Genomic DNA, 26,452 nt, shown 5'->3' on the forward strand with positions numbered 1-26,452 from the left:
CACAAATGTAACTTAGATTTAGTGACAGTCTCTGTTGTGATAAGGAGTTTTTATTTTCTATTTTGTGACAACTTTTTTTTGTCATTAGATAATTTCATAATAGCTTAATAGTCATAATTTGGCCTGTAATCATTGCTAAATCATTGATTTTAAACAAACCATACAAATAAACATGAACGATTGATAACCAAAAGTATTTGCATTAGATTACATGGTAATAATATAGCATTCTCAAATGCCAAATTCAAGTGTACATTGCCCAACTAATGCCTACAAAAATAACATTTGTCCAAAATATCACTTGTACATAAGGTACATTTACAAAAGAAATCACAGTTTAAGAAATTGAAGAACATCTAAATGAACTACTCCATGAGCAAAAGGCAATTTTGTCTTCAACATTCTTCAACCATAACCATAGATATCTTCCAAAAGCTAGTATGAATAGCATTTATCTGTCATAAAAGAGTAAAAGAAGTAGGTAAGGGGAGGAGTACAATAATAAAGAACAAGTAATGAGACTTAGATTATTAAGACAAAAATTACAATTCATTAAGAACCTCATATAATTTGGGCCCACATATTACAACACCAGCAAGAAGTTAGAAATCACAATCCAATCTATACAAATACAACACTGCATAAGCTCAACTAAAGAGCTCTCTAAAACAGTTTTTTTTAATTTTCTTTCTTCTTCTTTAAATAGCTCAACTTATTGAACAATGAAATTGGACTCCCACAGTAATTATTGTTTAATGTTTATGCTTTTGGTTGTTTATATATTAAAACTAGGTGATTGCTTCCCACGCAAGGCGTGGGAACTTTAGACCTGTTAGTAAGGTTGTATTTGTTATTGTAATATTTTTAATATTTTAGATGATGAAAAGAGTGATGTGGTGTGTATCGTGAACTTGGGTTGGGAGTGAAAAGGAGTATTAGTCAAAAATATATTAGTTCAAAGAGTAGTCATGTACTAATACAAAGGATACAGCCAATGCAGTAATGATGATTCACAAGAAAAAGGAAAGCATGATATTTACATATACAGCAGTAATTTAGTATAGATGATTCAAAAGAAAGAGGCTCCTTTGACGTTCAAATACATTCCATTAACATGTAACAACAACTCAGATGACAATGAAATAAATTCACAAGTACCAATCACTTGGTCATTACTGCAGTAACAGTTAATGGAAGTAGCAAGATATTGCTACAACTTGATCACATGCAATTTTTTTTTTTGTTCTGGGTTCACAAGGAATGAATTCATAAATTATGAAGCAGCAAAATAAATTCACAAGTACCAATCACTTGGTCATTACCGCAGCAACAGTTTCAATACCAACAGTTTCAACTTTCTTGAGACAATCAAGTTGCATCTTAAGTTTGCAAAATATCAAGTTTTACATGTCCATTAAAAATTTTAAAAAGTACCTTTGCTTTCATCACCACCTTTCCGGCTTAGAATACCTCCTTGAACACCACCCCCATAAGCCACTGCTTCATCTGGTTTTACAGTCTTTTTGGGTTCCTTTCCATCAAAGTAGTCTTTGAGAAGTTATTAGACTTTTGGGATCCTGGTAGCCCCACTAACAGGAACAATTTCATGCATCTGGTGGTTCTCCAAACCAGCATCCCCCATAGCCTTCTTGACAAGTCCCATGTTTTTGCTAAAGAGGTCATTGTTCAACTCGTCAAATCAAGCATGAGTCCTAACTTGCTGCTGGCTGCTTAAAGCTCTTTTGGCACGTTCAGCTTCCCTCAGTTTTCCAAGCGGTCTATTGTGGTTGCTGATGTTCTTTCCATGTTTCTTGTTAATCAACTTGATGAAATATTCTATAATCCTTTGATGAAAGCCTTTGCCGACAATAAAACAGAGCAATTAGAACCATATGAAAGCTTTTTATAAGAAATGTAACTAATAAAACTTATACAAGAAATTGGTTGCTTTAATCATTGTTCAATATTTTGCAAAATCAACAGTTAATTAGTGTAGTTAGATAAACTTTTTTAATTCGTAGTTAGACAGGCAACTGCTGCTGCTCTGGGTTCATTGATAGTCCTAGCAACATTCAGCCCAGCAATAATACCTGCATTCTTTGTTGCCTGCCTCTGGGCATCATTGAAGTAAAATATGATTCAACGAGTAACTCTAGAAATTGAACTATACCGGGAACAGTTACCACAGCATCCTTAATTTTCTTTGCAAGGAAAGCTTCAGCTGCTTCTTTCATCTTAGTTAAAACCATTACACTAATTTCCTCAAGACTGAAGACTTTAACCATACTATCCTTAATTTTCACCTAGATATAAGGTTTTCCATCCTTGTTCACAATCTTACAAGGAACGAGCTTCATATCCCTCTAAACTTCATTAGTCTCAATCCTGTTATATAACAGTTAAGACTTCAGTGAGCATATGTATACACACCAAAATGTTCCAGCAAAAATGATAAATACACGAGTGTGCCTTACTTTCATCCAATAAGTCTCTTGACATCAAAGATAGTTCTTTCAACATTAACATCGAATCAGTCTTTCGCTACCAGCAAATGCAATCCATGATGGCTTAATACGATTCCTTGGTCATTTGCTGTGATTTCAACATGACCATTTTTGTAAATATGAGCACATGAATAGGTAGTTCCAAGATCTATTCCAATGACTATTCCCAATTTTGCAGCTTATTCTTTGGTGATGGAAATTGTAGATAGACAGCCTTTTGCACCGAAAATATTATTGGAAAAAGTAAAACTCTTATGTATAGTTTTTGAGAGAAAAAAACTAAAACACTGCAGGATGAAGCAATTCCACACTCATGATGAAATCCACAATTACTCGAGCAACTGTGGGATTGAAGAGTTCGAAGAGCTTGCTCAAACATTGTGGTGACCATCCCAAGAACAAGTGGAAAAAATAAGAACTCATTTAATTTCAAGAAAATGAAATGAACATCAAGTATCAAACTAACAAACAGTGCAGGAACAGAAGAAGGATATGAACTGCGAAGAACAATCTGATAGATAGCCTAGTGGTTAATGGTTTTTTTTCCCATCTCCCTTTTTTCTTCCTTCCCAATCCTTCCTTGCTAAAAAATGGCTTTGAAAGTATCAAATAGTACCTATCAAATTAGCGAACTGAGTTAGTTTAAAGAAGATCCTATAATAGTTATTCTAAAAATCTTTAGTCACTTGCTACGTGAGGAGGGCGTGGCAGATAATAACTCTTTGTTTTTTGGCTCATTTCGAATTGATATACTTTTTGGCTTAATTGGAGAGAACTAATTTGAATCATTTCCAACCAATTTACAGATAAAAAAATTTCATTTATGAAAATGAAATAGAAAAAATAATAGCACAAAAACAATGAAAATAGACATCAATGGCTAGTAAAAAAAAGGTGTTCTTTTATCATTGAAAATTAGGCCAATGCTGATCAATGAGCTATAGTTGTTTGACTATCAACAGACATAATATCAAGAAATTATGAGAGCTTTTTTTGCTGTAACATCAACAGGCATAATATCAGATGTGTAATCTTGTTTTACCAGAGTTTCTGCCTATACAGTGATAATCTAGCACATTAACAGGCAAAAACAATAATCAGGCAGACAGTCACTGAATCGAATAATCAGGCAGCTTATTTTCATTGAGCACCACCTTGCCATCAGAATAGTAAAAGTTCGCTGTCTCTAAGTAGAATTTTTTCACTTCACAATATTTACAATCCAATGCATCAGGCAGACGGTCAACATTATGGCTAATGAAATTCAGAGCATCTAACCAGCTATATTTTTATGAGTGTGTTATGTGCATATCAATGGGTTATAAATATTTGAATATGAATAGATGTAAGATAAAGAAAGAACGAGACCTTTGTTTTGCATACAAGTCTTCTCATACTTCATCCTCCAAAACTGGGAATCCTAAAATTAGTTCAGGAACTCTGGGGCTAAATTACAAAAAAGAAAATGGAATGACCGGAATTGCAAATTTAAGCAAACGATCGTCTTCCCCAAACAGATTAGGCATCAATCTTCTATTTAGACCTTCACTCGGGCATTTTAACAAACAGTACATGGGCATAGAAGGATCCAGCAATTTTTGCTCAATTGGGACTGTAATTAGCCCCCCAAAATTTGTCAAAACACAAGAGATTTCAGTCCAAACAACATACAATAGCATACAATCTAAAATTGTTAGCAATCAACATGAAGTTGGCACTGAACAAACGCACGGCAAACATGCTTTGAGACTTTTCAATGTTCATACTAAAAATGGAAAACTAAAATTCAAAGAAGGCAGACGGCTTACAGCGTTTGCTTGGCGAAGTCTGCAGGCGATGGTGATGGTCGAAGGAAGGTGCGAATGATTAGGCGGCTATAGCTGCCATGGTAGCTGCGCTGGAGCTGGGCGCTAGTGGTGGGTGGAAACATGAAATCGAGGAGTGACAGTGAGAGAGAAAGGCCGTGCGGGAAGGGGAGATGCGTCAGGCAGCTAGGCAGCGCACGAAATGGAGGTGCCGTGGCGGAACTTGGAGGCGGCGGAAATTGGATGAGAGCAGAGTGACGGCAGCTATGGAGATTGCGCGCTGTGATGGCCGATGAGCGGCTGTTGCTCTGTATTTTCTTTGTGTCCCCTCTAGGCTAAGACCTTTCTCTGTTTCTGGTTTCACTTCCTCAATCACCAGCACCAGCCCCCAAATGAAACTTTAGTCTTTTCCTTCGTTCCCCTGCCGACGTCCCCCTTTTCTTCCTCGACAGCTAAAAGATTTTGGGCAGAAATTTGCAAAAAAAATTGTAGAATATTAGGGATTTGGAAAAATTGGGGAAAATGTATAGGAGAGAGAAAAATGAACCTTTCCAATGAAAACCTTGCCCTTTAATGCTGGACAGCCATGGTGATGCTAGTGAGAAGCCAGAGAACGGATTTGTTGTATGGGTGAAGGTATCAGGTGCCGTGCGGAAGCTCTGTTTTGTGCTCAGTGCAGAAGCTTGTTTGTTTCAGCTCGGTGAAAGTTTGTGTTGCTCAAGTGTTCCGTTGCTTTAACTCAGACCAAGTGTTCCGTTGCTTTTGTTTTCAGAATGTGTTCCGCTGCTTTGGTCTTTGCTTTGCTTTGGATATTGTTTTTGTTGCGCGGCACTTTCACTATGATTTGATCAAAATTTTGACTTCACTCATTTTCCCTCCATTTGATACCAAAAATCATGTTTTTTTCTGGATTTGTAATATGGTTTGAACCATAGATTTTAATGCTATAGTATTATTCTTTATTTTTTAGCAAAAAATAAAAATTTTCATCAACATAGGTGGCAAAATTTGTTAATTTCATATAATTGAAAATGTACTTTTATAATTTGCTAATATTTTATACTAATTTCTTATAATTGCAGCACTAAAGAACATCATGTAATTGAAAATAATTAAACTCAAATTATATGGTTATAACATAGTTTCAATAAAAATAATCATTTTCCCAACATTTGAGACCAATCATCATGCTTTTTTTATTTTTAATTTGGTTTGAAGCATAGATTTTATTGCTATAGTATTATTCTTTATTTTTTAGTACAAAAACACAAATTTTCATCAATATAGGTGGCAAAATTTGTTAATTACATATAAGTGAAAATATACTTTTATAATTTGCAAATATTTTAGCCCTGCAATTTTTTATAATTGCAGCACTAAAGTACATCATTAATTGAAAATAACGAAAGTCAAATTCTATGGTTATAACAGACTTTCATTAAAAATAATCAAATGCTATTAATAAGACATTATTGTTAAGTCAAAATCAAAGAAAATTTAGTGATGACATAATGTTATCACTAATTTATTCAAGATTATAATGACAAGAAAAGTCGTCACTAATTAAATTGCTAGTTTTTAATATTGTCAATTGCTAGTTTTTAATACTTTTGTGAAAATATTGATAATGGTTGAGAAAATTTTGTTACATTACTGCAAGTGATAAATGTACTTTTGTTCTTTTTCAAACATTTATTTTAATGTTTAATTTTGTTTAAAACTATTGTACTAGTATAGATTTGCAAAACAAAACTTAAGTTCTCAATAGTTAAAAAATTCATTACAGAGAAAACACAAAGTAGTAGTTGCAAAATGTGTATAAATTACAGATATTTTAATGTGTATAAATTACAGTTTATTTTAATGTTTAATTTTGTTTGAAACTATTTTACTAGTATAGATTTGCAAGACATAGATTTATGGGTAATTTCTTTTTTTTTTTGCTTTCACATATTTAATTTATGTTAAATACAAAACCTACCAGTTTCCCTTTCATAAAAATATTAGTGCAACACTTTTTGAATTTTACTTACAAACATTTATGTATTTAACATAAATTAAATGATTCAGAGTGAAATGCCCATAAAGAGCAGAATATTTGTTCATGTAATGGAGGAAACCCACAAAGAGTTGGTACTTTATGGGCCATTTCTTTTTTTAAAAAAATTTAATTTATGTTGAAAAGATAACCTGCCAGTTTTCGTTTTGTAAGAAATCAGTGTAACACTTTTTGAATTTTACTTACAAACATTTATAAATTTATCATAAATTATATGTTTGAGAGTAAAATGCCCATAAAAAGTTGGTACTTTGAATAGATAATGCTCATTTGCCCATAAACTACACTCCCTAAAGGCTATTTTGTTAATTACTTTGTAGTACTTTGTTATTCCTTTGCTAATACTACTTGGCATGTAGTACAAAGGATAAATCTGGCATAAATTTCTTATTCCATTGATAAAAAGACATGCCTGCCTTATAACTATTGTAATGAAAGATATATCTTTAGAGTTTATAACAAATTATTACTTAAGTTTGAGAAAATTATAAAATATTTATGCATAGTTTATCAAGATACCATTCGCAATTTCCTAATAAAAAAATAGGGCCTAAATTGTAAAAGCTAGGGTGCCATAATAGAAATAATAAAATTGGTGTATTACATATGGGGGTTAAATTGCAAAAGTTAGAGTGCCATAGTAGAATTAATAAAATTGGTGAATTACATATGGGGCTAAATTACAAAAGTTAGGGAGTAATAATAGAATTAAAGAAATCGGTGCACTACATATGGGGCTAAATTGTAAAAGTTAAGATATCATAATCGAATTAATGGAATTTTTTACAACATTTGGGGCTAAATCGCAAAAGTTAGGGTGGCACAGTAGAATTACAGAAAGTGACTTAGAAATAAGTACTTTAAACAGTGACGATTAATTCTTGTCACTAAATCCAAATCGGTAGAGCGACAGTGACGATATTAGAAGTTGTCACTATATAGATCATTTTAGTGACAACTTTTTCAAGGTCGTCACTGAAGATTTAGTTGCTTTGAGCAATTATGACAACTTTCCTTGTCGTCACTAAACAACCACGTTTTGTGACGACTTTTGTCGTCACTAAAAAATGTTGTCACTAATGACCATATTTCTTGCAGTGTAGTTTGTGACGAAAATAACGGGTCGTCACTAAACATTTAGTTGCTTTGATGCAATTATGACAACTTTAGGTGTCGCGACTAAAGAAGCTCCTTTTGTGACAACTTATTGTCATCACTAAAAAATGTTGTCACTAATTTTTTTTTTTTTAGTGATCAGTGACGACAACAAAAAGTCGTCCGTAAATAGGCCAAGCAATAGTGATGATGTTCTTAATGTCGTCACTATTGTGTGTTCTAAACACTCCCGCGCTCTTGCTAAAACTTGGCGGGAATTTACTAGTGAGAAAAGTCGTCACAAATGAGTTGGCTCCCATTAGAGGTTTGTGACGAGTTAGAAAGTCGTCAATAAAGGATCCACTTTCGTGACAACTTTTTTTCGTCACAGAGAAAAGTTGTCACTGATGACCAATTTTCTTGTAGTGTGGTTTTGAATATTTAGGTAAATCAACTAGAAATTAAGTATTGTTAGACAATAATTAGTCCATTTCATCATTTACCACTTCTCTCCTAAAAGAAGCATCTCTTGATGACATAATTACACTAAATATTTTAGAATCATTTTCTACATTCAGCAAGATTGGAATCTTATTTTGTAGAGATTCCCTATTGCTTTCAACTAAGAAAACAATAGCTCATGAAGATATGAAGTATGAGAATAGATGCTTTTCTTTCCTTGGTCTTTGACATCTTTTAATTTCAATAGGAGTGTCACTTACCTTCTCCTTATCACTTGAAAAAAAAATCAATATTTTGGAGTTGTTATAAACCATTAGTAGGATCCACAACAGGCTCTAAATCTTTGAAAAACTTATTCTCAAAATTTTGCAATTCTCTTGATTTAACTATAATATTAAAATCAAGGTCAACCAACCTATAAGTTTTAGAATTTTCTGCATAGCCTACAAACGTACCGACAATTTTAGCCACACCTTTGGTCACATCTGTAGCATATGTTAGCCAACCTGCAACTTGACTCTTCAGTCACATTTCTTATTGGCTAAAACAGCATAGCTTCGGGATAAGAAATTCTGATAGGAATGTCAATTTTAGAATGTTGCAGCTCAAGATGTAGGGCCAGTTTAGTTCAAAACAGAATTGATTTAGCAATACAGGGAGTTGAGAAAAAGTCAAAGAGTGCAATAGATGCAAATTTTACTGACGTAAAATGTTACTACGTGAAACTTATCAAATGATGGGTCCAAACTTGTCCTCATAGTTATTCATAAGGAAGTAATGCTAGCAAAAGTCAATCGAAATTTCATAAATTGTCCTTGTGATTCTTTCAGAAATGAAAGTGATGATCAAAGATAAATGTTTAACTAAATGTTAACGGAAGAGTAAGATGATAATCTTACCTCTCTTTCTAAAATGATGTCCTAAACTAGAGTTTGGCAAACTAATCCAAAGGAAAAATGCAAAATTTATGTTCATGTACTAGTATTTATAATTGATAGGGTGTTAATTGTTAGTAATTTTATTGTTAATTTCCCCCATTGTCCTTGTCAAATTTTGCTTAATTGTTAACATATACTTATATTTGGTATTTGAATCTATCTACAGGAAGTGGGACTAAAAATTGCTAAAAAAAAAGGACTTTCTGGAGCAAATTACTTCACACGTGGGAGACTTCTGAAAAAGCTCCATCGACCTGGCCCACAAGGAGAGGAAGAAACGGACTTCCTTTTCCTTGTGCTGATGAAGAGTGCTGACTAGGTGTCCTCTTATGAAGAGGAAACGAGAAAAGTGGAATTGGCAGGGGCTCTCTTCTTGTACTGTGACTCTCAATTCGGTAGGGGCCACTAGAGGGCATTAGTCATTGGGCTTTGAAAAAACTAGAGATCCGTTTGGATTAACTGTTTTTTAGGATATTTTTGAAAAACTTTGCTGTAACAGAGTTTTTAGAGTATATTTTGAAACCAGCTGGAGGAAACCGCCACTGGGTTGGGTTAAACTCAATGTTGATGGCGCATCCACGAGAAATCCAGGTGAATCAAGTGCTGGAGGTCTCCTAAGGAATGAGCAAGGGTGTTGGCTTCTGGGATTTAGTGCAAATGTGGGGCGTTCAAGTAATGTAGCAGCAGAGCTCTGGGCGATTTTGTTGGGTCTGAGGCTGGTGTGGGAGCATGGGTATAGGAGGGTGGTTATTGAATCAGACGCACAGGTAGCACTGACATTGATTAAAAATGCATCTGAGGAGAGTCCATATTGGAATATGGTTGCGGGAATCCGAGAGTTGCTAGGCTATGATTGGGAATGTAATTTGGTACACTCGTGGCGTGAAGGAAACTGTTGTGCAGACTACTTAGCGAAGCTAGGGAAGGGTTTACCGCCGGGGATGACTATCTTTCAGGAACCTCCGCAAGCTTTACGAACACTTCTGAGCCGTGATGTTTGTGGAGTGGCAATCCCTCGTTTAGTTAATTTATAACGGGCTAACGCCCTCCTTTGTACCGAAAAAAAAGAGTCTATTTTGAAATATTTTTAGAAAATATTTTTGGATATTTAAGAGTAGAAGAGTTTCTAAAATATATTTTGAGATATTTTTTAAAATTTTAAAAAAATTTAAATTAATTTTTAGATTATCTTTTAGAGTATTTTTTAAAAATTTTTATTGTATTTAAAAAATTAGATTTTGAAAAATACCCAAAAATAAGGGATCCAAACAGAGACTTATGAAGAGGAAACGATAAAAGTGAAATTGGCAGGGCTCTCTTCTTGTAGTGTGACTCTCAATGCGGTAGGGGCCACTAGAGGGCATTAGTCATTGGGCTTTGAAAAAAAAACGTACGGAGGCTAGGATAGCTTTTGAGCAATAGTTTTTTTTTCTTTCTTTTTCCTTTCACGCGTGCCTTGTATTCGACAATAGTCCCGAATAGAAAAACGGCTTTGGCTTCTTGATTATTAGGGAAGAAATATGATGTTTTCGAACTCAATTGAATTGCGTGGCGATTTTTTCATGAGGCGTGGTTAAGCCTTTCATTTAGTCAAGGATCAATTCGACGGCGCAGTCCTGAATATCTGTGAGATCTAATTAGTTTTCACGCGTTTCTTAATTTGTTAATATTTGCACGTTGTCTATTTGAATTTTCGTGGGATTATTTTGTTAATTAGATGTCAAGGACCCGATGTTCAATGCAACTTATTAATCTCTTGTCAAATTAGTCAATTAAATCCGTAATTGTTTGATTGATTAATATTAGTGGAAACTAGCGTGTTTACACACTAGGGGAACGTGCAATCTAATTTAAGTAACCCTCGTAGCGTGTTATTGATTGGAGTTAGGTTTTTCTAGTTCTTAATGCAATTGGAAAATTAATTCCTACGGTTGTACTTAGGAGTATTTTCTGGTTAGGGGTAATCAATGGTCGTACCTTGGTTAACAATAAATTAAGGAAAAATTAGTCGTTAGAGTTCGTCGGTGACTGTAACTAACCTATTAATAAATTAAGTGAACCTCCCTTGCATCAATGATCGGGTGAGTGGACTGTGTCTGAGTAGTTGTATCATTGGCTAGAACTTATCTATTCTTGGTTTAATTCTTGTTTACAATCGTGCTAGTTAATTATTCGTTTTTAGTTTAATTGTTCAATTATTTTTATTTTTACTCCGATAAAACCCCCCATCGTCAATTGGCACTTTAAAAGAAGTAAATTTTTGCCCAATCCCTGTGGACCGACCCTACTCACCGTTATACATAGAAAATTATATTTCCTCCGAGTAGGTAATTATTATTGCGTAGGCTCGACACCTGTCAATAATTCTCTGATTAACTTCTTTTAGCTGACTAATTTCTCCTGACACGCTAAAATCTTTGGGCCAAACAAAAATCAGAGAAGGACAACCGTTTTCAGAAAGAAGCAGGTAATGGATGTCAATATCCTTTCAGTGTTAGTAATTAATTTCCTTCTTCCTTCAATTCTTAAAGTAATTTATCAACTTCCATTAAATGGGAATGCTGAAACATGCTCATCTAACCTAACAAGCATATACTTTGTGGTAGAGTACCTCTAATTAGGTGAAACCATGTTGGAGAACTTCATGTGAAACAATTATCATTGATCTCCCACCTTCATTAGTCTTTTGAAATGTTACATATTCCAAGGGGGTTTCTTAATAATTATAAATTACTTTTAGGTTTGCTAGTCTTTCTTTGCTAAAACATAACAAATAGAATGCCACAATAACAAAACCTGTTTATTGATCATTCAAACTGTAAATTTTTGGATTGTGACTATTTATCTTAAAGTAGACATGCCAAAACAATTATGTTAGCTAAGAACCAAGAAGGTACTTAGGGTTCGTTATTTTACTAAAACAAATTCAACACTGAGCCTGGTACCCAGAATGACTAACTGTTAGCATAGTTGTTAGTACCACGAGTCTCTCTTGTTCTTGAGTGGAAAGGTATAACCCATTGTCCAATTTACAAAGGCCTTGCAAGATCTGGCGGGAACCTTTGAACGAGGATGTAGAAATTCTTGCATCCGCAATTGCAGAACCAAAACTTTGAACTTTTTCCATCCAAATGAATGATTGACACTGCAATCAGATGCTTCGTTTATGTCGTCCAAATGATCACCAATGCTGTCTACAATGTCTAACTTCTTTCCATCAAAGCTTCTCACCTCTGGAACTAAAGTATCAGCACGTCTAGTTTTCTTCAAGCAAGTCTTGTATCTTGATAGCTCTCTAGTACTAGCTACCATGCTCCCCTCTAATTCTTCTCCATCCACATTACTTTCTACAAGCCTGGCACAAGCCACTCTGTTTTCAGCATGCTACAAGGAGAAAAGGTTCAGTGTTTGATTTATTTTGTTAAACACTTCTAGAAAATAGATTTTAAAAAAGCCATTGAAATCGGGCAATAGACCTGCAATCAACATTTTTTACCTTCATTTCTGCATTCTGAGCAATATATGGCATTCTGGTGGGAAAAACCACAAATAACTACCTTCCATCTTCAAAACCTGACTGATAAGTTAAAATAACTTCTCCCTCTTTCCATCCTCATAAGAACAACACGGGAACCTTGGTGTTCTTTGTCGAAAAAGCATGATCTCTGCTTCCTAAACAAATTCTGGAAAAAAAATCACAATATTACACCACAGTGCTACTTCAATTATGACACCAAATAGAAACATGAGCCATAGAAAGGTTTAGTCTGGTAATTGGTGCAACAATTTATCACTCAAAATCCTAAAGAGTAAAAATTAAGCTAAATTCCATTGATTAAGCCATAAAGAACACGTACTTGTGCAAATGCCACCCTATATTTAGGCACAATTACATGACTCAAACATACTTGCAAACTTGGACCAATTTTCTTGTACTTCTAGTAAGTTGGTGGAGACATTTCCAAACCACATACCTCCTCATCTTTCTTCAAAAACGATTGGAAACCATAGCTTGATGTTACAGTTGGAATATGAAAAGTGCAATAAGATGCTTTAGAGGTTCCCGGCTGACTAAAAAATGTAGATAAAATATGTACTCTCTCATACACACACAAAAATTTAGATTTCATATTAGTTTCATTTTATCAAAATTATAAAGTAATATTTAAAAATTAATTCCATCTAAAGTTTAAAAAGATATTGGTATTAAATTTTATAATGCCAACCTTGAGGAGCATAATCTAATTAATAATTACAAAGTAACAAATACATAACATTCCAGATTTCAGTGGTGTATCATGCTAGGCTTTGCTTAACATTGTAATGATACTAGAAGAGCAACACCCAATTCCAGGTAGTCTAAAGTCATATCTTGGTCCAGTGGATTGATAAAATACACAATTAAACGAGACAGAATCAGTATACAAGTATATCTTTCTTTTCACTTTTTCTAGATATGAATACCCCTTCCTTGAGAAACAATAAATTAATAAAGATATGAACAAAAAATAATGATAAAGAAAAAAAAGAATAAATAAATAAAACATATATTTCTCTGTTAATTAATTAAAACAGACATTTTACTTGCTGGTGCTGATAGAGATGATCATGATGATACTTGCTGAAGTTCCAGACTTTGCTGCATTGATAGAACTCGCAAAACGTCTGCATGCAGAGTATGACCAGCAGCGCCACAGTGGAAACCACGGCCAGACATTTCGATGAAGCATACAAGTCCTCCTTCTACCGTCTAACCGTCACGACCAAAAGTTTCTTGATGTAGAAGTCGTTAACTTTGTCAATGGCAACCTCAATGTTGGAGTTCTGATCTGAGCCCGCGTAACATCTTTTTATACCATTGAATTGATCAGCAATTTCATCATCCATGAGAGCACCCTTGATCACCCCATTTTGCTTCAGCAGCTTCACGTCTTCTGCAGTGTCTACAATCCCATTCATGAGGTTGACGTACGTAATACAAGCAAATACAAGGGTTGATTTACACATAGCAGCCTCGTAATATATTTTATGAGAGAGTGTAAAATCTAAATAAGATGCTACTTTATTGGTTTTAATGTTGTTTGGAAATGTCAGTGTCAGAAAAAATTAGTGAATTTCGTGGACAAATAGTCATATATGGTAGTGAATTTTACCATGCTTATTAATCCTGTTGATGGTTCAGAAAAGCAGATGAAATTCACAATTTTTATTGTCTTTCAATTTTCTCGTAACACTACTTTGTTAAGTTAATGAAAAGATTTAGTTTATAAATTGAAAGAGAAAGTAATCTTCACCAGAAGAAGTAGAGGAACAGATAATTATTATATAGAAAAAGAGTGAGGGACAAATACGGATAGAATAAGATCGTGAAGAACAGCGATATCCAATGATGAGAAGCAATTAATCAAAATTTTGCAGCGAAATCTTACCGGATGGCTTAGAAAGATGACTTTTAATGAATTTCACGCTCTGGAATATTAGAGATCTTGTGCCACTCGGAGCCGCTTTGAGGAGTGCATCTCTCGGCTAATAGAGGACAACGATGACTTTGCAGACGTCTTAATTTGAGGCGTCCCATGGCAGCCGTGGAGGGTAAATATTCAAGCTCTGGGAAATGCCACAGGATTAGCTCTTCAAGAGACGCAAGGTTCCCAAGCCAATCTGGTAAGGCTTTGATTGCTCCGAAGTCATTTAGAGACAGTGATGTGATGGTAGTCAAGTCTTGAAGCTGAATTGGCAGAGATTTCGTGTCAGGCATCCCATCTAAAGCCAAGCGCTGGAGTGTTGATGAAGATGCCAATCCGGCCCAATCAAATTCGATTACAGAGTAATCTGAGAAGGCACCAATCTCCACTTCCCTTAAGCTGGTAAGATAGCCGAATCCACTAGGCATCTCAGCAATCAAGTTGGGACACCCCCGTAACCAGAAGCTCTCGAGAGAAGGGGTTCGTCGCAAATCAAGGGGAAAAGAGACCAGACTGCGGCACTCGAACAAATTCAGCTCTCGGAGAGACGTACAGGACTCGAACATCTCCACTGGTAATCTTGTTAATGCATCGCACCCATCGACAGTAAATTCCTCAAGAGACTTAAGGAGGCTTTTCTGTCCAAATGAATTTTTAGGATTTGGATATCCAAATGAATCAATTCTCGGGCAACTCCGTATCATCAAGTATTCTAAAGCTTGAAATTGATAAAAATCTTCTGGCAACTCCCGTAAATTGTCACAGTAAAAGACTGCCAATCTCTTAAGACAAGCGGCGCAACTCATTCCTCTTAATGTTGTTATATTACCGGCAAACCTCAATTCTACACGCTGAAGAGTTGGAAAAAGACAGAGTCGCTCAAGCATGTCAGTGGGTAGACTGTCACAGCCATCAATACTCAAGCTGCTCTCTGGTCGTTTCACTAATTTTAGAGACTCGATGCGTTGACGACCACCACATAATTCAAGGGACGAGAGATTGGCTATATTGCCCAAAACCTTTTCTACCAGCAAAACATGGCAATTCTCTTTGATTTCCAATACATCAAGACTTGGGAAGCGACTTGGAGTTGGAATGGTGGTCAGCTGGGGGCAATCACTAATATACAGCGTTTCCAGCACGGGAAACACATCCATCACATGTACTTCACCTGCGGTTAACCTCATTTCGCGTGCGTCCTTCCACTCTTCCAAATTTTTCATGCTTTCAAGCCAGAGAATTTTAAGGGCTGGAAAGAATGTTTGTCTGCTGATAGTGCCTGAACCTCCTGATCCGCCGTCCTCCTCAGCACTTATACTGTAGAATGAAAGCCCAATGCATGTTGTGTTTTCCAATCCAGTCAGATAGAGGCGCTTGAGGAATGGTAGCTGTCCTAGTGCTGGGAGTTTTCTGCATCTTGTGCAATCCACCACCCGCAACTCCACCAGTGATGTCAATGTCAAATTCATGAACCATTGTGGAAACTGATCACCCATGAACTTCAAAATTTGTAACTCTTTTAAATTTGGGTGAGGTTGGAGACCTTCCAACACATCTTCATCACAATTATCACTTTCCTCATCCCTATTGCCCCACTCAAATACCAACCGATACATATTTGGCTTTTTAGATAGGTTCGCCAGTTCAGCATCATCTTTGCCATTTATTAATTCAAGATTTCTGATCTCCAAGGAGCCTTTAAGATCTTGCAAGGTTCCAAGTTCTTGGATACCACGACCTTCCTCCTGACGACCTATGTTAAAGAACTCTAATGTTTGAAGACAAGTCCATCGTCCAATCCTGGATGGCATCTGGATTTTGCGTCTTGTATAATCATCAATATAGTGAAGATGTCTCATGCTAATCAAATTGCTCATCTTCTTTGGAAAACCGTCTTCAAGCATGTGAATTCTCAGTGTCTGCAAACTATAAAGTTCGCAAAGAGATTCTGGCAAAGTTGTAATCATAGAATCTGAAATGTCAAGTAAGTGTAAATGTATTATTTTGCCAATGGAGGTCGGCAACTCTTTGGCATCTGCTCCAAACAATTTTAGGACATGCAAGTATTTGAACTTTGATAACATATCATCAGCTATGCCACCCTCCAGAAATAATGTGCGAAGTGATGCCGATGCTTTTTCATTGATTCTCTCGGGTGAGTATACCGCAAGGTAACGGTCCTGATTGCTGCCATTACGATTCAAAATTGATTTTGCAAAATCATGCACAAGGTCATGCATTTTATACCATGTTCCCCACTCATTTTTTACTTCTTCCAATAAGGAAGTTTGCAGCAAAATTCTCAAATACTCATATCCTATTTTCTCCATCATTCTTTCATTTTGGGAATCCGGTTGAAGAAAGCCTTCAGCCATCCAAAGCTCAACTAGTCGATCTTGTTCCAATCTGGTATCTTGGTGAAAAATTGAGCAATATGCAAAACATTTCTTAACCGGTGCAGGTGACAGATGATCAAAACTCACCTTAATTATTTGCTCGAGCCCACCCTGATCTCCATTCAAGAGACTCTCCTCCAAAATAGATAGCCACTCCTCTTTTCTCTTTTTAGATAACAAACCTCCGATTAACTTTGCTGCCAGAGGTAGACCGTCACATCTTCTTAAAACTTGCTCCCTCATGTCTTCCAATTCTTTTGGTACTTCTTCCCCTACATTTGCCCATTTTTTCATGATAGACCAGCAATCATCATTGCATAGCTTTCCTAGCTCATGGCGAGTAAAATTGATCTGCGGAAGACCGGACAGAGTAGTTGCCACATGTTCTAGACGAGTGGTAACAAGACACCAGCTCCCTTTCTTTGCTTCAAGTGCCCCCAAAGTGGTGAAAAAGTCATTCAACAATCCTTCTTCATGATTCCACAAATCGTCAAGAACAAGCAAATATCTTTTTTCCTTAAGTTCATTTTCAATTCCTTGAACTATTACTTGCCTAACATTCACTTTAGCATTTCTTTCTGTTGACGATTCTAGAATCATTTTGAAGAGCTCCAATATGTCAACTGGTTTAGCCAAACAAACCCAAATTTGTTTGTCAAAATGCTTATGAATCTGTGATTTGTTGTAAACGGCTTTAGCTAGAGTTGTTTTTCCTAATCCTGGCGGGCCAGTTATGGAAATAACTGAAATACGATCACTTTCAGATTCGGCCAACAACTTCTTAACTATTTTTGATTCATCCTCGTCTCTTCCAATGACATCACTTCGAACAATCTTAGAGTCGGTCTGTCGGCTTGCTGTGGCTCCCGATGCTTCTTCAGATTGGCCCTTGCATTCCAGACTCAAACCTCTGGCACGCCCATGGATCCTTTCAAGGTTCGCGTTGAAACCCCTGATCATTGAACCCAACCTCCAACGAAAAGCAATTTCATTAAAGAATGAAAAGCAGAAGAATACCTTCTTGAGTTGATTTTGATTTTGATACTTCACCTTCCGACGAAGATTTTCATAGTTGAGCTCGTCCAGCACATTGTCAGCTTTGAAAACCTCATCTTCCAGCTGCTCGAGCCAATTTTGCACCCCTGGTCTACGCATGTCCTTGTCGGCACCGGCCAAGAAGCCTCGGATCATTGCAGCAGATTTGTCGAGTCTCTCCAGCTCCTCTGGGAATTCACGATGATCAGCGGCAAGAGAAACAACCGCCTGCAATGCAACCTTAATAGTAGCACTAACAGCAGTCTCAGCCATTTTTTCTCGCTTGGGATTGGAATTAGGATGAAAGTGTTCTGCAATGGTGATGGGGGGATGCTTTCTGCGATGGGACAAGGAAGGATATGGTTCAACTTTGGCAGCTAAGAGCAAAACCAGCGGAGGCTAAAACTTGGGGGAATGAAATTTGCAACTCAACTTCCAAATTTCTCCACTGCACGCTCTATCGTCACTCCTGACAGGTGTCCGTTATTTACGGATCACAGCTCCAGCAGCTGCACGTTCTCTCAAAAGTCATGAGAGTAATATTAAGGCTTTGGAAAGCACGGCTCCAGCAGACATGCCGTGATTTACGGATCACAGCTGCATATGACCGTGTTCCTGATTACAGTTATTTTCTTTTAAGAGCAGGTCAAGAAGTTGATTTGTTAGCTTCACAGAGGTAGAAACAGATTTGTCTCCTTCACGTGAAGGCACATAAGAGATTAAGAACCAGAAGCAGAGTCGTCAGCTTCGCATGAAAGCACTTCACAAGAGATGGAAGCAGGTTTTTCAGCTTCACGTTGAGGCACATCAGTAGAATTATGTGAGCTTCCCATAAAGTATCAACATCTGACTGATGATCAAGTGGCGATGATACAGATTTTGGTTAAGTATTCAATGAAGCCAGGTCCATCAAGTATTCCCTGTTTTGCATTTTGAAGTTTAAAGCATTAGGCAACGGCATCAATTTAACTAGCAATGGCATCAAGCTTTTTTACCTTGCTTTCAAAATAACCTCCACACATAAGCACTCTCAAAATTAGCACAATGCTCTCCAAGCTTAATCAGAAAAACATTCGAGTAATTCCTGAGCACGAAATCATTGAAAAACAGATGAAAATTTAGGTAGTTGAAAAATTAAGGAAGGCGAAAGGCACGACTTTTACAACTGAAAACACAGAACTTAATTGGTGAGAACCATTTAGCAATTGTTAAACCTTGCATGCATATGTGAGCCAACCTGCAACTTGACTCACATTTCTTATTGGCTAAAACAGCAGTAAAACAGGTACCATGTTAAGATTGGCTTAACTTCTAACTCATCATCTTATAGTTTCTCTCTTATCGGTTTTATTTTTACTAAAATGTTATACTTTTTTATTTTAAAATGTCTCAAAATGTTTATCATTTTATTAAACTCAAATTTACTTTTGATCTCTTTTTTCAATGTTATTTTCATGTTAAAAAAAATCAATATTTGGCACTAAATTCAAATTTAAAATTTGAATTTTCGAGAACAAGTTTAGAAACGAATCCACTAACATCACCGTCAAGTTATTTACTATTCTTAAAAAAATTTTGAATCCCAAAATGCAACGAATAATTTGGAGCGGAGGGAGTAATATTATAATTTCCATCAGTTTTGCATGTATACTCAAATATAATGATGATTTCTTAATAGAATTTTGGTACTTTGTATTGCATTTTTTTATTTTAAAATTAAAACACATATTGCTTTTTTTTTTTTTACCCTTAAAAACTTTTGAAAGGCTTTTTCACTTTCATAATAGATTAGTGCAAAATCATCACTGATTATTTCCCCCCCACAAACTCAATAGTGCAAAATAGTCCTATTGAGACAAAAGGATTAATGAACAAAAAGGATTAATCAGTAGAGGGGAAAAAATTTGTACAAAAGAACAATTGCTAACTGCTAATGATATAAATACACACCAATTAAACATAGGAATATGGACTTGACTCAATTAAAATACTGCCTTCCTTCCGAAATTTTTGCCGCATTTCAGGATCTCTGCATTTATATTTTCAATAATGCAAGCATCTTAAATGATTTGGGTTTATGTTCCAGTAACACCCCTGCTTGGAGTTTCCAGGTGCTCATGCGTTTTTGAATGATAAAAGAATCACAACTTGTGACAAATTGAAACTGTTTTTGGCTCCTTGAAATCAAATTGAAATAAAGTAAAAGGTCAATTAGCACTAATCTCCAATTTTATTAGGGATAAGTTGCACTTTGCCCACTTGAGTTTTTTTTATCGTCACTTAAAAAAAACACACCTCTTCTTTTAAGACTAGCTATTTCGTTTCTTGGTTCAAAATAGAGATGCACGATGATAGTCTCCTCAGGGCCTCAAAAATCAAGCTTGTGATCTCAAGTTAATCGAACTTTTATTCCTTGAAGTAGATAATAATCATTGAATTATTGAAACTTCTACTCCCTCTCTCCATTGTTAATGTTGTTTGCGTAGTCATTAATTGGCTCCAAATTATTTGGTTGCATTACAAACATAATTTCCAACACACTATTTTATCTTTTCAATTACCTTTTTATCTCACATACATCACATCACAAAAATTACTGCAGTAATTATTTTAAATAATATTTCAAATAATTTCCTATCCAAACACACTAGTTATGTTTTTTACATTTTTGCTGTCCCAAAATAAGAGTTTCATAACAAAAGTCAAACAAATTTCAATGCTGATTTCCTTTTACACCCTTCACTAATAATGATAAGATTCCATCAATTAACAATAAACAATTCCATATGGCCAACCATAACACATGCACACTTTCAGAATGCCTATGACCTTGTATTTATTTGGCTGGTCTCCATATTCAAACGTGGATAAGACCGGAAGAATCTGAAAATTGCAGCTCTGTTGTAAAACTAATAAAATGAAATACTATTATCGGAATTGAAATATGAGGGAAATGAGTAGAGGAATGGAGAGTGATATTCTTATATTCTAACAAGATACAAAAGTCCTTACAAAGGGTGTCAAAGTACCTCTATATATAGGTACTACAAGATTGAAGGTACATTAATCCTATTAAACACCCACTACTACAAGAATATGAAGAAACCTATGAAACGGTTTCTCCACTACATGAATAGATTTATGGATTGTAACTTCTATACATAATGTAACCATAAATCATGAATTAATCCTCTTAGGAATACAAAGGGACATCCATACTTTTAATTGTTTCATAACACTCCCCCTTGAATGTCCATTACACAACGAATATGCCTCGTTAAAACCTTACTAGGGAAAAATCCAGTGGGACCAAAAACCCTAGTGAAGGAAAAAGAGTACACTATTCTTGTGTATTAATTTCTCCCCCTGATGCTGATAGGATATTAATTGTTAGTAATTTTATCGTTAATTTTCCTCTTTATCCTTGCCAAATATTGTTTTAATTGTCAATATATATTTATATTTGGTATTTGGATATAATTTCAGAAAGTGGAGCAGAAAAGTGCTAAAAGGGGACCTTCTTGAGAAGATTTCTCCACACGTGAAAGCTTCTAAAAGCTTTCCACCATCAGCCCAAATTGTGCAAACCAACGGAATTGCTGATGAAGAATTGAATTGATATGATGAAATCCACTAGCAACAAGAAATCAAAGCGGGGACCACGTAGAAAGTTTGTTCTTATTGTGGGAGATATACTCATTAGTCAAGGTGTTGGCTTTGATGATGGAGCTTTTCCCTACGTCACTAGTTCTCTTAGGAAACTAGTGCTAAAATAAAATAAGGGAAAGGCACTAGACGAGTGCTTCATAAGACATTAGATTAGTTTCTCTCTACGGAGAGGAAGATAGGTAGTTTTAGTCATAAAATAGGATTTTGTTCTTTCATGTTTTGTGTGGTGTGAAGATCTTTTCAGTTGGTTTGTTTTGTATTTTTCTTCCGTCTCTTCCTTTAGACTAGTTTCTTTCATGAAACTAGTTCTATTTCATTAGATTACGGAGAATCAAATTTTCATTTTCAGTTACTAGCAAGAGTTATTTATGTCTTCGAATTCAATTAAATTGCGTGGGAATTTTCTTATGAGGCGTGGCTAATTTTCTCCTCTAGTCAAGGATCAACGCGAAGACGCAGTCCCAAATATCTGTGAGATCTAATTAATTTTACGTGTTCCTTAATTTGTTAATATTTACATGTTTTCTATTTTAATTTCCATGGGATTATTTTGTTAATTGGATATCAAGGGCCCGATGTGCAATTTGACTTATTAATCTCTTGTCAAATTAATCAATTAAATCCGTAATTGTTTAGTTGGTTAATATTAGTGACAACTAGTATTTTCACATACTAGGGGGACATGCAATCAGATTTAAATAACCCTCGTAGCGTGTTATTAATTTGGGTTAGGCTTTTCTAGTTTTTAATGCAATTAGAAAATTAATTCCTACGGTCGTACTTAGGAGTATTTCCTGGTTAGGGGTAATCAACGGTCGTACCTTGGTTATCAATAAATTAAGGAAAAGTTGGTCGTTAGAGTTTATCGGCGACTATAACTAACCTGTTAATAAAATTAAGTGAACCTTCTTTGCATCAATGATCGGATGAATGGACTGTGTCTGCGTAGTTGTATCCTTGGCTAGAATTTATTTATCATTTATTTAATTGCTATTTACAATTGTATTAATTATTTATTTATTTTTGGTTAAATTATTTAATTATTTTTAGTTAAATTGTTTAATTATTTTTAGTTTATTTCTGATAAAAATCCCCCGTGTCCCGAACTTGAAAGGAATCAAATTTTTCCCAGTCCCTGTGGATTCGACCCTACTCACTACTATACACAGAAAATTTATTTTTCTCGAGTAGGTATTTATTATTGCACAGGCTCGACACCTGTCAATTTTTGGCGCCGTTGCCGGGGACTGGCGTTAATCATTTGTTTCTTTTTAAGTTCATTTTTTTTTCTGGTATTTTTCTAGTTTATGCCTCGCTCTTCTCATACAAGCGAATTAATTTTCGACCCTGAAGTAGAGAAGACCGCGCGTAGAACGAGGAAAGAAACCAGGCGGCTCAGGGAGGAGCAATACGATATTGCACCTCAGGAACTTGATCTAGAGGTTGAGCCGACAAATTTGTCTAGTGACAATTCAAGTGATTCAGACCAAGAGGAAGTCACTATGGCAAATGCACGAACACTAAGGGAGTTGGCTGCTCCTGATTTAAATCAGCAGCCCTTGTGCATTACTTTTCCACATTTAAATGATGACACTCCCTTTGAACTAAAATCTGGTCTAATTCATCTCTTGCCATCTTTTCATGGTCTACCAGGTGAGGAGCCCTACAAGCACTTGCAAGAGTTTGACGTCGTTTGCAACAGTATGAAGCCTCCGGGAATTACTGAAGAGCAAATAAAGATGAGGGCCTTCCCCTTCTCTTTGAAGGATTCCGCAAAAGACTGGCTCTACTACCTACCGCCTGGTAGTATCACCACGTGGAACCAACTGAAGAAAAAATTCTTGGACAAGTACTTTCCTGCGTCTCGAGCTGCGAGCCTAAGGAAGGAGATATGTGGTATCAAACAACACCCAAGCGAGTCTCTCTATGAGTACTGGGAGAGGTTTAAGAAACTGTGCACCAAATGCCCTCAACATCAGATAAGTGAGCAACTGCTCATTCAATATTTCTATGAGGGGTTGCTTTTTAGGGACAGAAGCATAATCGATGCTGCAAGTGGAGGGGCGTTGGTGAACAAAACCCCTCGAGGAGCATGGGAGTTGATTGAAGGGATGGCTGAGAACTCACAGCAGTTTGGTTCAAGAGAGGACATCCCGACGCGTAGGGTGAATGAGGTGGAAACGTCCTCTATCCAACAGCAGATCTCCGAATTAACATCTTTCGTAAGACAATTAGCTGTGGGGAGTGCTTCACAAGTCAAAGTGTGTGGGGTGTGCACTGCCGTGGGTCATCCTACGGAAATGTGTCCACTGGTTCAAGAAGAAACTGCAGAACAGGTGAATATGGCTGGCCACGCGCCCGCGCCAAGAAAGCAGTACGACTCGTACTCAAACACCTACAATCCTGGTTGGAGGGATCACCTCAACCTTAGCTATGGAGGAAATAGGCAGTCTAACTTTGTGCCAAATAGACAGCAAGGACACCAACAGCAGTACCATCCTCGCCCACCACCACCACCAACCCCTTCAAACTCAAGTCCGTCCATGGAAGAAATGATGAAGCAATTACTTGCTAACCAACAAAAGACGGATTCAAACTTGCAAAGCATGAGGAATCAACTGGGACAGGTGCAATCATTGCAAAATCAAATGAATCAAATGGCCATAACAATCAACCGTTTGGAGTCCCAAGTTCAAGGGAAGTTGCCATCTCAACCTGAGGCGAATCCAAAAAATGTAAGAGCAATGACCTTAAGGAGTGGCAAGGAAGTTCAAGGACCCGAACCCGTGATTCCTAAAGACAAGGACGAGGAATGGATTGAGAAAGAGTTGGAAGAGGAGGGCAGAGATAACAAAAATGCAAAGGTGCTCTCGAAACCAATTCCTACAACTAAAACTAATCCACCTCCCTTTCCTAGCAGGTTTGAGAACCCAAAGAAGCAAGACAAGGAGAAAGAAGTTCTGGAGATCTTCCGCAAGGTACAAATCAATATTCCCCTATTAGACGCCATCAAACAAGTGCCGAAGTATGCAAAATTTTTGAGGGACTTATGTGTCAATCGAAGGCGGTTGAGGGGAGATGAAAGGGTCATTGTGGGAGAGAACGTATCAGCAGTTCTCCAAAGGAAGCTTCCACCGAAGTGCGGGGATCCAGGTAGGTTTACTGTCCCATGTAGAATAGGTAATACTTTGATTAGAAATACCATGCTGGACTTAGGAGCATCGATCAACGTAATGCCTAAATCTATGTATGCTTCTCTGAACTTAAGTCCATTAAAAGAAACTGAGATAGTAATCCAATTAGCTGACCGAACAAATGCATACCCTGATGGGTTGGTCGAGAATGTGTTGGTCAAGATTAACGATTTGGTATTCCCAGCTGACTTTTATGTACTTGACATGGATGATGATCACTCTTCCGATCCATCGCCTTTGTTATTAGGTAGACCGTTTTTTAGCACAACCCAGACAAAAATTGATGTTCATAAGGGTACTTTGTCCATGGAATTTGATGGAGAAATGGTCCACTTTAATATTTTTGATACAATGAAACATCCTGTTAACTCTCACTCTGTGTTTGCAATTCATGCTATTGATCCCTCTGTGCAAGAATTTTCTGAGTTTGCTTCTAGGGATAAATTCAAAACTGCTGCGAACAAATATCATGGGATAAAAGCAATTCATGAGGTGAAAAAGAGAAGAAAATTAAGGAAAAAGATTGCACTCAATGGCTATTTAGATCCCGGAGGAGAACTACTGATTACAAGGAAAATTGGATTACACCCAAATTGAAGAGTTGTGTTTAACGTCTGGCCAAAGACGTTAAAGAAAGGCGCTTTTGGGAGGCAACCCAATTTTTGATTTTGTTGGTTTTTGTTGTGCGATTCGTTAAATATGTCGTTTCTCATCTGGGTATTGCTTAAATTTGATATTTTCTCTACTATGATCAGGACAGGTGATCATGGCGTGCCCGTGCGAAGAGGGCACGCATTAATCTCACAAGTTCCAACTTCAAGGTCAGAGGATGTTTCTAAAACATGGCATGCCCACGCCATGTTCGTAAAATCTCAACATTACGAAGTGGAATCTTGGCGTGTCCACGCGGAGAGGGCACGCGTTAATGTTCAAAAACTGATTCTCAAGGTCAGAGAATGTTTTCTAATCTTGGCGTGCCCACGCCATGTTTGACGAACTAAAAAAAAAAAAAATTCAAATTTTTGCAATAAAAAAATATACAAAAATCAAAAAAATTAAAAAAAAACAAAACAAAAACAAAAACAAAATACAATTACTTTCCTTCTTAATATGCAGTTTAGTTTATCAACAATTCAATTTCTGAATTTGAAAAAAAAAAAAAATTGTAAGATCAAAAACTATTTTTTTTTCCCTTTCTTTTTCTCTTTTTCTTTCTTTCTTTCTTTTTCTTTTCTTTCTTTCCTTTCTTTCTTTCTTTCTTCTTCTTTTCTTTCTTCTTCTTCCCGCTGTCCGTGTTTTCTTCTTCCTCGCGCACTCCGCCAACCTCTATTCTCCACTTCGTGCGCCTCACCTCCATCGCCACCACTGTCCACCACCCATCCAGCTCCTCACCGCCTCCCTCTTCTCTCTCTCTTCACACCGCACGACAACCAGCTCGCGTCAACCTCCTGCAACCCAAGCTCCACACCAGCAGCTCACAGCCGTGCGCAACCCAGCTCACGGACAGCCTAAGAAACCCACGCCACCACCAGTTCTCTTTCCATCACCGCAACCCCAGAGCTGTGCGCAGCTCCTCCACCCTGTCCATAGCTGCCACCGACTTCCGCCTGAAGCCCACTGCTGCCCAGCTCATCACCAACAAGCTGTCCGCGCCTCCTTCTATCCATCGAGTTCAAACTCCAGCTGCCGCCAACTCTCCAGCTAGCCCCCGCCTCTGCGCAACAGCTCCAGCTCTCCCACTGTCGCAGCCACCATCCGCAACCCCAGTTTCCTCTCCACCGCGTCAGCTTCTCCTCTTCGGACCAGCTACCAGCCGCGACCGAAGCTGCA

At 36.7% G+C, this 26,452-nt stretch overlaps 2 protein-coding genes and 1 non-coding gene across 3 annotated transcripts; 1 reads left to right on the top strand and 2 right to left on the bottom strand.

Annotated features, from left to right (window-relative positions):
- Nucleotides 1-14,315: 14,315 nt before the first annotated feature.
- Nucleotides 14,316-18,032, bottom strand: LOC113760074 (disease resistance protein RGA2-like). The gene has a single exon (XM_027302651.1). It carries the CDS (start codon nt 18,030-18,032, stop codon nt 14,316-14,318), a length of 3,717 nt encoding a protein of 1,238 aa, XP_027158452.1.
- A 5,270-nt stretch (nt 18,033-23,302) lies between these two features.
- LOC113752750 lies at nt 23,303-23,409 on the bottom strand. Its single transcript, XR_003464903.1, has one exon. It is a non-coding gene; the product is annotated as a small nucleolar RNA R71 (small nucleolar RNA).
- Nucleotides 23,410-23,539: 130 nt separating this feature from the next.
- On the top strand, nt 23,540-25,615 carry LOC113760082. Its single transcript, XM_027302658.1, has 3 exons — nt 23,540-24,055; nt 24,194-24,917; nt 25,383-25,615. Exons 1-3 carry the CDS (start codon nt 23,540-23,542, stop codon nt 25,613-25,615), a joined length of 1,473 nt encoding a protein of 490 aa, XP_027158459.1.
- The last annotated feature ends 837 nt before the right edge of the window (nt 25,616-26,452 follow it).

Source organism: Coffea eugenioides, chromosome 1, assembly GCF_003713205.1.
Source record: "Coffea eugenioides isolate CCC68of chromosome 1, Ceug_1.0, whole genome shotgun sequence".
Lineage (NCBI taxonomy): Eukaryota > Viridiplantae > Streptophyta > Magnoliopsida > Gentianales > Rubiaceae > Coffea > Coffea eugenioides.

Excerpts from the sequence above, each read along its gene's own strand:
- LOC113760074 (XM_027302651.1), bottom strand. The coding sequence starts at position 18,032 with ATGGCTGAGACTGCTGTTAGTGCTACTATTAAGGTTGCATTGCAGGCG.
- LOC113760082 (XM_027302658.1), top strand. The coding sequence starts at position 23,540 with ATGGCTGAGAACTCACAGCAGTTTGGTTCAAGAGAGGACATCCCGACG. Across the intron at positions 24,056-24,193 it reads TGAGGAATCAACTGGGACAG|GAAGTTCAAGGACCCGAACC; the intron begins GTGCAATCATTG and ends AGGAGTGGCAAG. Across the intron at positions 24,918-25,382 it reads AAAAATTGATGTTCATAAGG|GTGATCATGGCGTGCCCGTG; the intron begins GTACTTTGTCCA and ends TGATCAGGACAG.